Raw genomic sequence first — 11,481 nt, 5'->3', positions numbered from 1 at the left:
ATACTTATACTATCCTACTACAAGTGCTTACTAACACCTGTTAGACTGACATCCCTGGTCTACTACTACTGCAATATATGATGTGTACAGCACATCCGGTGATGTACACACAAGCCCAGACACCACCTACGGGTGACACCCACTATACACTTGTCGCAGAGACGTCTGGCGAACAATTACACAGCCTACTGGCCGACATGAAGCCTCTCAGCCTTCAATGGTGTGCGTGGCTACTACCACTACAATACAGTTTACCACTGAAACTATACAAAAGATGGTGGGGGCACACAGCCGCCCACCAAACACACTGGTGACCACAGCCACCAACAGCAACAACGGGACGAAACAATAACGCGTCCCTCCGCGTCGCCACACCCGAGTGGACGAACGCACAACAGGAAATGCAGCCCCAACCGGCTACACTTTCCTCAGGACAACAAGCCCGTTGTCCTACACAGCCACGGTCTACCCAGTAGCAAGCCAGCTACTCAACAGGAGGGCACAACTCCCAGACCAATGACTAGCGAGTAACAGGAACAGCCCAGCAACACGTGTCTCTACTATGTGCCAGAACCAAGAGCGAGCGTGTCTACCTCCGCTGAAGACTGGCTGGTTACTCTACACAATATACTACTGATACATCCAACAGATGGTGGGGCACACAGCCGCCCACCAAACCCACTGGTGACCACGGCCACCTACAAACAAACAATCAGGACGAGACAACGTGTCTCTCCTCTGCGCCGCCACACAGGACGAACGCACGAGAAATGTAGCCCCAACTTACTACACTTTCCTCAGGACAACAAGCCCGTTGTCCACACAGCCACGGTCTACCCAGTAGCAAGCCAGCTACTCAACAGGAGGGCACAACTCCCAGACCAATGGCTAGCGAGTAACAGGAACAGCCCAGCAACACGTGTCTCCCTAACACTGTGCCAGAACCCAAGAGCGCGTGTCTATCTCCGCTGAAGGCTACCTCTGTACTAATGTGAAGCTCGCAGGCGCGCAAAATGGTGGAACAAAGAGGAGGTGTGGCCGCACAGCGGAACAGCAACAGCCCGCGCTTGGGCCAGAGACTATACATATAAAATAATTAAATAAAGGGGAAATATTGCACTGGCCCTCACACGCCCTCCCTTAAAAGAAAAAATTTTGGAAATAAAAACATTTACAAAATTTTTTTAAAAGGCACGGAACTGATTAAGGGGAATGGCCCCGGGACAGACAATCAGCTACAACGTTGTCTGCTCCTTTTATATGTCTGACAATGATATTGTACTCCTGGAGTAGAAGACTCCAGCGAGTTAAACGCTGATTTTTAAATTTAAACTTTTCTAAGAACTGAAGGGGACTATGATCTGAATAGATGACTACTTGGGGCCCATAAGCGGGGATGTAAACTTCAAAATGCTGCAAGGCTAACAAAATGGCAAGCAGCTCTTGCTCAATGACTGAATAGTTCTTCTGGGCGGGAGTAAACTTTTTCGAAAAATAACACACAGGGTGGTTAACACCCTGGTCATCAGGCTGCAATAAAACTGCGCCTACTCCCACCTGACTGGCATCTACTGCGAGAGCAAAACTTCTTCTGAAGTCAGGGGCCTGGAGCACTGGCATCTCGCATAAAATGGTCTTAACTCGGTGAAAGGCGCTCACAGTCTTCACTCCAGACCCACTTCTTACCCTTCTGCAAGAGATCTGTAAGAGGTGCCAGGAGGGTCGAATACCCCGGTACAAAACGACGGTAGTAACCTACCACTCCTAAGAATCTCTGCAAGGCACGGCGACAGGTCGGTGCGGGGAACCGCCTGATCGCTTCTACTTTGGCTTCAGGAGGAGTGATGTAGCCATGGCCCACTCGGTAACCCAGGTATTGCACCCGAGCTTGTACAAATTCACACTTCTCCAAGTTGACAACTAATCCCGCTTCCTGGAGTCGTGCAAAGAGGGCTTCTACATTAGTCAGATGCTCAGCCCATGTTGTGTCATAGATGACCACGTCATCAATGTATACGACACAGTGAGTCAGACCATCAGTAACTCGGTCCATGAGACGCTGAAATGTGGCTGGGGCATTTCGCAGCCCATAAGGCATCACTTGGCACTGATAGACAGCGCCGTTGGCCACAAAACTCGCTATCTCCTTAGCCCGCTCCGTCAATGGGACCTGCCAGTACCCTTGACAAGGTCCACTTTGGTGATAAAAGTAGCTGACCCGATTCGGTCCACAGAGTCATCTACACGGGGCAAGGGATAAGTGTCTACTTTTGTTAGAGCATTAACCCGCCTGAAGTCAATACAAAACCTGACCTTGCCATCAGGCTTAGGCTGCAGGGTGACTGGGGAACTCCATTGACTGTAAGTCCGAGTAATGAGCCCATGCTCAAGCATGTACTCCAACTCCTTCTCCACCAGTGCTTGCTTCATAGGATTTACTCGGTAGGGGGGCAGTTTGACAGGCTCTGCGTCCCCAACATCAATATCGTGTTCTATCAACTGTGTCCTGCCCGGGACACTGCTAAACACTGATGAGTACTTTCTCAGCCGCCGAAGCAACTCATATTGCTGATCCCTAAATGTACAACCTTCTCTTTCAAGAGATGGAGGATATTCCGTTCTCACTTCCCTGTAGGAACAACAGGTTCAGGCCCAATAACTTCTGGAGCCTCTCCCTCCCGGCAGAAAAATAAAACTGAAGATGCCTCTTGCACGGCAGAACTAAAAGAGCCCTTCTGGCTAGTAGAAGGGAGGGCGTGTGAGGGCCAGTGCATTATTTCCCCTTTATTTAATTATTTTATATGTATAGTCTCTGGCCCAAGCGCGGGCTGTTGTTGTTCCGCTGTGCGAGTCTTCAGCTGAGGTGGACGCGGATGCTCGTGCTTCTGGCACAGTCGAGCTACGTGTTGCTGGGCTTCTCTTGGTGCTCACTTGTCATCGGTCTGGGAGTTGTGCCCTCCCTTGAGTAGCTGGCTTGCTACTGGTTAGACCGTGGCTGTAGAACAGCGGGTTGTTGTTCTGAGAGAAGTGTAGTTGGTTTGGCGGCATTTCTCGTGCGTTCGTCCACTCGGGTGTGGCGACGCGGAGGGACGCGTTATTGTTTCGTCCCGTTGTTGCTGTTGGTGGCTGTAGTCACCAGTGTGTTTTGGTGGGCGGCTGTGTGCCCCCATCATCTTTTGTGTAGTACCAGTAGTATACTGTATTGTAGTGGTTGTAGCCACGCACGCTAGTGGTGCGTAGATCTCGTCCGTCAGACTTGTCTGTGACGAGTATCTGGACTCCGTGTATGGCTGTTGTCACCCGTAGGTGGTGTCTGGGCTTGTGTGTACACCACCGGATGTGCTGTACACATCATATATTGTAGTAGTCATAGGCTAGGGGTGTCAGTCTGACAGGTGTTAGGAAGCACTTGTCGTAGAAATAGATAGTATAGTAATATACTGCGCGTGTTGTCCCAGTCTGTGGGCAAGGCGTGTGGAGAGGCATTAATACTTCATAGAGAAGTGGGTGGAATTGTCCTTGTGGGCGGTTTCTCTAGGGGGTATTAAGGCCTCGCCCTGTTACACATAGCATCTACCATTTATAAATTCTACTTGGTTGGGTACAGGAGGAGAAGGAGTTGCTGAGGAGATTCCCTTACAGTGGAGGAAATTATACACTGTTGGCGACCTTGAAAGAACCTGAGGGTTACGGCGGCTGTGAGTTATAGTAGTGGGGACTCTGTGGAGTTTTATATTCCCCACTGTACTGACCGTAACAAAGTTGGCGATTTTGCCAGAATAACACTCTAGTGAGCTGTAGCAGTTAACCGCAGCCGTGGCGTGACCGTAACAATATATATATATATATATATATATATATATATATATATATATATATATATATATATATATATATATATATATATATATATTTTGCATTTTCTGCCCGCCTCCACCTGGGCCACACCATACTCCTTACTTGTATCGCCTACGTCTGTCTTGTAACCACTTCTGCCCTTGGTGTAGGACTACCCTGAGGCCATGGAACATTTCCTACTTCAATGCCCACGCCTCCTCTCTCAACATACTGCATTACGCTCCCGGCTCTCCGCCCTGGCCATCACAACACTCGACCTGCCCACCCTCTTGGCGGCCTCAGGCGTCCACCTTTCCTAGCAACCTGCTGTCCATCGCCTTACTTGTGCCTTCTTGAGGAAGACCGGCCAGCTACCACGCCTGTGATACCCACACAGGAGTACCCCAGGACTCATAAGGATCCATAGATTTTCGTGGCCTCTTTTGAAGCCTTATGAGCTCTGGGATAGTCCTGTGTGGGTATCACAGGCGTGGTAGCTGGCCGGTCTTCCTCAAGAAGGCACAAGTAAGGCGAAGGACAGCAGGCTGCTAGGAAAGGTGGACGCCTGAGGCCGCCAAGAGGGTGGGCAGGTCGAGTGTTGTGATGGCCAGGGCGGAGAGCCGGGAGCGTAATGCAGTATGTTGAGAGAGGAGGCGTGGGCATTGAAGTAGGAAATGTTCCATGGCCTCAGGGTAGTCCTACACCAAGGGCAGAAGGGGTCACAAGACTGACGTAGGCGATGCAAGTGAGCACTGAGCGTGATGTGGCCCAGGCGGAGGAGAGGCAAAGGTTGATGTGCCTTGCGCTCCTTCCAGTGACTGACTGTCAGTGACTGACTGTTTGAATCTTGTAACGGCGCTCATCTTCCCCCGCTGATGTACCCCACCATCCCTCACCCCCTTACTACCTACGACCCGCGCGCCATCTGTTGGAAGCGAGGTTCCCTAATCAATTCCTCTAGCCTGCCCATTGAACTCGTATATCCTCCCTAGAATCCTTGATATATATATATATATATATATATATAGAAATAATAATGGCCCTAAAACTGAGCCCTGTGGCACCCCACTAACTACTACTCCCCACTCAGAATTAGATCCATTAATTACTACCCTCTGTTGCCTGTCGTCTAACCACGCTTTAATCCAGCCTAATATTTTACCCTCTATAACCTTTTATAAGAACCTCTGGTGAGGTACCTTGTCAAAGGCTTTACTGATATCTAAGTATAGAATGTCATAATTATCACCTTTATCTGGCACCTCATAAACCTTACTATAAAAGCTCAACAAGGTTGTAAGAGATGACTTTCCCTTTGTAAATTGATGCTGTGTTTGATTTATCAAGCCGTTTTTGTCTAGGTGTTCCCTACTGTTTTTCGCTATTATTGATTCCATTAGTTTACCCACAATTAAAGTTAAGCTGACAGGCCTGTAATTAGACATTAGGGTTTTAGCTCCCCTCTTAAATATGGGAACCACATTAGCTTCCCTCCACATTATCGGTACTTCACCTAATTCAAGTGACATCCTAAAAAGTACCACTAAAGGCTTGCTGATGACTTCCTTGCATTCCTTTATAACCCTTGGATATACTTCATCAGGTCCTGGTGACTTGAATTTCTTTAGTTTATCTATCTCCTGTTCTACCATCACCTTAGTTATATGAATATCTGTCAGCTTTTCACTATCCTCTGCCCTAAATATCTGTTTGCTATCAGGGATTTCCTCTGTGTTCTCCTGGGTGAAGACAGTTAAAAAATACTCACTCATAATTCTAATAATCTCTTCTGCAGAACTAACCACCTCCCCATTTGCTGTCCTTAAGGGACCTATTTCTTCTCTGCTTTTCGTCTTGTATAACTGAAAAAATCCCTTAGGGTCCGTCTTTGCTTGGCTGGCTACCCTCAACTCATATTCACTTTTAGCCTTCCATGTTAACCTCTTAACTGTTCTTACTAATTCATGGTATAGTGGTCTTAAAGCCTCATCTCCTGCCTTTAGCCTCTTAAATATATTCCTTTTTTGCCCTATGCATCGCTTTAATCTGTCTGTCATCCACTTAGGGTCGTTGCTTTGTGATTTTATTTTATATGGAATGCTAACTATCTAACCCTCATGTATTTCATTTAGAAAGTCAGTATAAATCTCACCTTACTTTTCAGTGTATATCCAACCAGCTGATAGGAAATGGCTACAATTTTTCAGGAGGAATCAGACTTTTTGCTTTACTTGTCTCCCTCAGGGGTTGACCTTAGCTCCATGTACTTTTACAAAACTGCTCAAACCAGTTCTTTGTCACCTTCGGAAACTTGGTATAGTGGTAGTTTGCTATTTAGATGACTGCATCTTCTTTTCCACTTCTCCAGCTGAGCTTCGACTTCAGGTTGGCTATGCTATGCATCTGTTTGACACTCTAGGACTGACAATTAATGTAAACAAATCTGTTCTTATTCCTTCTCAGGATGTGGAGTTCCTTGGCTTCATCCTTAACTCTACTAATATGACTGTTGCCTTGCCTCTACACAGGAAGGAATGCATTAGGAGACAAGGTTTGGCATTGTTGTGCCATGAGGTAGTTACCTTACATGATCTCGCTTCTTTTATTGGGATGACAGTGGCTGCTGATCCGGCAGTGGAGTTGGCCCCATTAAGGTACAAATATTTAGAGATCATTAGGAATCGTGAACTGACTAGGAATCATGGTGATTATTCTGCTACAATTAATTTAGATTCACATGCTAGGGACCTTATACATTGGTGGGTCCACAACATCGATTGCCAAACGAAGTCTCTACGTCCTTCCTCCCCACAGTTGGAGCTGTACGCGGATGCTTCCTTGACTGGTTGGGGTGCTAGTATGGGTACTGTCAAGACAGGTGGTCATTGGGCTCAGGAGGAACTGGACCACATTAATGTCTTAGAATTAAAAGCCATATTAATGGGTCTGTCGTCTATCTGTAAGAATCACCGGGACACTCATGTCCAGCTTAGGTCTGACAACATCGCCACAGTTGTTGGATTAGGTCGGGTTGGTAGTACTAAGCCCAGCCTTAATGCAGTCATAGAGGAAATTTTTGCTTGGGCAGAGTCTAGAGGAATCACTTTATCTGCTGAACATGTGAAAGGGTTACATAATGCGGAGGCTGATTTTGAATCACGTGTTTGGAACTTAGGTGCAGAATGGATGCTTCACCCTGAGATTTTCAAATTAGTTTGTGGTAAATTCTTTACACCTGACATTGACCTTTTTGCCACTCACATTAATGCCCAGTTACCAGTGTATGTCTCTTGGCGGCCAGACCCGACTTCAACTTATGTTAATGCCTTTACCATTTCTTGGTCCACTGGAAACCTTTATGCTTTTCCTCCTTTCAGCATCATTTGCAGGGTTCTAGAGAAGATCCAGGTGGAGGGGGCGACAGTTCTTGCCATTCTGCCCCTATGGCCAACCCAAGTTTGGTTTCCGAGGGCCCTGCAACTGTTGGCAGTCCCTCCTTTCTTGCTGCCTCCCAACCCCATTTTTCTACCACAGGACCCTTCTCTTTCTCATCCCCAGGGTCGGAGGTTAGTTTTGACTGTGATGTTATTATCAGGCATTCCTTCAGCCGTCAGGGCGTTTCATCAGGGGCTGCCCACTTTCTCCTTAAGTCATGGAGGGCCAGTACAAAGCTTCAATATGGGGCACATATCAAAAGATGGATGCTTTTTTGTGACGAACGGAAACTGATCCATTTTACCCATCTATAGGTGCTTTGTTGGATTTTTTGTTATCTGAATTTCGGAAGGGACAAGGGCGCAGTTATAGTTCCATGAATAGCATTCGGTCTGCTATTTCTGCCATCGCCTCGGTTCAAGGTCAGCTTGCAGGACAGCATCTGCTAGTCAGCAGATTTTTTAAAGGAGTTTTTCTGGAGAGACCTTCTTTGTCACGGTGTCGTATCACCTGAGACCCAGATTTAATTTTCAGGCATTTACAGAAGCTAGGTCCCAACAATGCTTTATCTCCTACTCAATTGTCCAGGAAGCTGGTAATCTCAATGCTACTGACATCTGGCCAACGTGGCCAAGCTTTACACCTCCTTGACATTAGGAATATGTCTGTTTCTGCCTCCCGTGTCACTTTTAAGATAGGTGATTTGTTGAAGACTTCTAGGCCAGGTGATCATTTGTCTGAGATAAATTTTGATGCTTACACCCCATATATTTCCATTTGTTTACACAGCCATTACTGACTACCTAGAGAGAACCAAGTGTTCACAGGGATTGATCACTAGGTTCTTCATTACTACTAAACTGCCTACAAGATTAGCTTCCCGGGACACCTTGCGCCCTCATTCCACCAGGTCTGCCTCGTCCAGCAAAGCCGCCCTTAAGCTTCCTCTGGCCACTATTGTCTCTGCTGTGGGATGGGCTAGGGAGTCCATTTTTGTAAAATTCTACCGAAAGACAATCCAGCCTAGTAACCTTTTTGCAAGTGCAGTTCTTTCATAACTTCCATTTCTTATGTGTCTACACATGATTGTGCCTTCTGGTTCTTGGTTTACCTTTTAACATGTATTTGCTGGTGGACCCTGTGTGGTCTTCTGTTCTTGGATTATGGGTTTTTTCACTGTGTATTGAATTTTTTGTCACATGGCTCTGGGTTTATTTGTCATGTTTTGTTTGGGTTGACTTTATGTATAATAGATTTTTGTCATACTTCTGTATTGAGTAATTATTCCCAGGGTAGGGCCTCTGTGTTTTTGTGTCACAACTTTGTTTTCTTCCAGTCCTTTGATTATGTGTACATGTCTCTTGTTTTGTGACTGTTTTGCCTTACCTTTTCTGCATCTACTCTTGGGTTGTTCAGACAAATAAAATTTTTGGTTGGTATCATGGATTCCATTTTTTGCTTGTTCCTTTGTAGCCTGATTCAGGCTTTGGTTTCTTTAGGGCTTATGGTTTTTTCTTGTGGTTTGAGGAATCACTCTATAGCTCTCATGGAGTACCGTGGTGATGTCAGTTAAAATGTCGTGAGGTGAAATTGTAAGATTAAATGAATACTTACCAAGTATGATGTTTGATCATAATTTCACGAACATTTTAACTGCGTCACTGAGGTACTACATGCCCTGCCCGCCCAACCTGATAGGATATTATATCTTGTTTTTTTGTTTGGCTGCTTCCTCAAACCTACTCTCTAAAGGCTGACGTGGGGAATGGATGGCGATCGTCTCATGTAGTACCTCAGTGATGCAGTTCAAATGTTCATGAAATTATGATCAAACATCATACTTGGTAAGTATTCGTTTAATCTTACAATTAGGTCTGATTCGGATGCCATGGCCTTGCAGGCAGACTTGGATAGGATGAAAGAATGGACAGATAGATGGCAAATGCAGTTTAATATTAACAATTACAAGGTACTGAGCATAGGTAGAGATTATCCAAGCAATAAGTACACAATAGATAACGTGGCACTAGGAAGTTCTAAGTATGAGAAAGATTTAGAAGTCTTAGTTAGCTCCGATCTTGGTACAAGGAAACAATGTATTGAGGCCAGGAATAAGGTGAATAGAGTATTGGGATTAATTTTTAGAAGTGTTAAAAGTAGGAGTCCCGAAGTAATACTGAAATTATACTTGGCACTGGTCAGACCACATCTTGACTATCTGGTCCCCACTTTTTAGGAAGGATATAGCTCTGTTGGAGTCAGTGCAAAGGAGGGTGACTAAAAAGATACAGGGAATGAGGGATATTCATTATGAAGAGAGACTGAAAAAACTCAATCTGCATTTCTTAGAGAGACGTAGGTTAAGAGGAGATTTGATAGAAGTATTTAAGTTGTATAAAGGCTTTAACAAAGGGGATATGAATGTAGTTCTTAGGATCAGTAGTGGGGACAGAACCAGAAATAATGGGTTTAAACTTGAAAAATTCAGGTTTAGGAAAGAAATGGGAAGAAACTAGTTTTCAGAGTGGTTGATGAGTGGAATGCTTTCAGTGTAGTCAGAGCTGAGTCAATAGAGAGCTTTAAAAGAAGGTTAGATAAGTTCATGGATGGGGATGATAGATGGAATTAGGTAGCTTAAACACACAGGACTGCCTCATATAGGCCCGCCCGGCAGCCTCTTGCAGCTTCCCTCTTTTCTTATGTTCTTATGACTGTTTGTCACTTCAGACACCTCTTCCGCAACCTGGATGTTCCGGTTCACCTGCGTATGGATGGCAGCCCGCAGTTTGCTTCCTTCCTTGAGCTTTAGCCATAACATGTCAATGCCTCACTACCCAGTCAAACAGGCACGCCAAAGCAGCGGTGAAGTCTGTCAAGCAGCTCATTCAGAAGATGGCTCCATCTGGAAACCTTGACTGTGAGGCATTTGACAGGGACCTTCTCGAGCTCTGCAGCACCCCGAACCATACCAGTTGCTCCCAAGCCCAAGTCCTCTACAGTCAACCTCTTCGCTCCTGTGTCCCAGCTCATGTTAAGGCCTTCCAGGAGTGGCAGCCCAGAGCAAAGAGTTGCTACCGTAAGGCTACAGGTTGTCTCCTTGACGATACAGCTCAGTACGATGCACATGCCCAACCTGTCTCACGGCTTCAATTTGATGAAGTGGTTTGTGTCCACGACCTGACCACAATGTGCTGGGATAAGGTGTAGTGTGCCCTTAAACTCACATATTGTAGTGTGCCCTTAAACTCATCCATTTTCTTCCATACACTCTCAAGTCCCATGCTCTATTTAGCCACAGTAAAAGTCATCTTTTCACGTGTTCCTGAATCTATGTCTACTCCCTTCTAGCTCGTTTTACTTTCTTTCACAGAACTAACATGTACATCCTTTTCTTCTTTATTTTCCCTTACACTTACACATCACAGACAAGTACATACACGCACACCAATACTATTATACCTTATCTTGTCACTAGTCACTTTATGTATTAAGGATTTACAACAACCTGTGATGTAGAAGTGAAGAAAAGTGCTGTTGCTTTTTCCCTTAAGTGAATCCATAGCGCTTAACTTTTTAGCTAGGTTTGGGCATAGCAGGCAATTGAGATATCCTTTCCGATCACTCTTAATGGACTGAACACAGCAAAAGCATTTGCTCCTGTTTGAGCACTATGAAGGATGGGATACCTTACAGGGTGGCCAGTTACAAAGGTCAGCACCATCATGGACATAGGTATGTCCCGTGACTACCTTGTGAAGATGCCCAGTGGCCACATCTGGTGGAGGAATCGCCGCTTCCTTCATCCGTCCATGGATCTGCAGATCATGGAGGCCATCCCAGTGGGCACGCAGTGGCTTGTGGTATCTATGCACCTCCAGGCAGTAGCCTTGTACCACTCTCTTTTTGGACATTAAAGGACTTATGCTTACGGTTACCTCCTGTGTGTCCCTGGCCTACCCCACCATTGCAAGTCCCAGGAGGTCAGTTAGAAACCTACAATATATGGATAAAAAGAAATGTGAACCTGGAAGAAAGGGAGATGGAGAAAGTGCAAAGAAATAGAGTTAAGGAAAAAACTGAGAAAAAGATAGAGATTGAGAAAAAAAATTCTACTAGAGGGTTCTAGATATGAAACTAAAGAAGTAGTATCTACGGAAAATGAAGGAAGTCTTGGAAGAGGCAAGAAATTAAGAGTGACTTATACTACTA

At 45.6% G+C, this 11,481-nt stretch overlaps 1 protein-coding gene across 1 annotated transcript; it reads left to right on the top strand.

Annotated features, from left to right (window-relative positions):
• The first annotated feature begins 2,579 nt into the window (after positions 1-2,579).
• Positions 2,580-10,081, top strand: LOC123499094. Its single transcript, XM_045246716.1, has 4 exons — positions 2,580-2,631; positions 2,823-2,923; positions 6,082-7,403; positions 10,000-10,081. The coding sequence occupies exons 1-4, from the start codon at positions 2,580-2,582 to the stop codon at positions 10,079-10,081; spliced, it is 1,557 nt and encodes a 518-aa protein (XP_045102651.1).
• The last annotated feature ends 1,400 nt before the right edge of the window (positions 10,082-11,481 follow it).

The sequence above is a fragment of the Portunus trituberculatus genome, chromosome 49 (assembly GCF_017591435.1).
Source record: "Portunus trituberculatus isolate SZX2019 chromosome 49, ASM1759143v1, whole genome shotgun sequence".
Taxonomy (NCBI): Eukaryota; Metazoa; Arthropoda; class Malacostraca; order Decapoda; family Portunidae; genus Portunus; species Portunus trituberculatus.
This window is presented reverse-complemented; position numbering and strand designations above follow the sequence as displayed.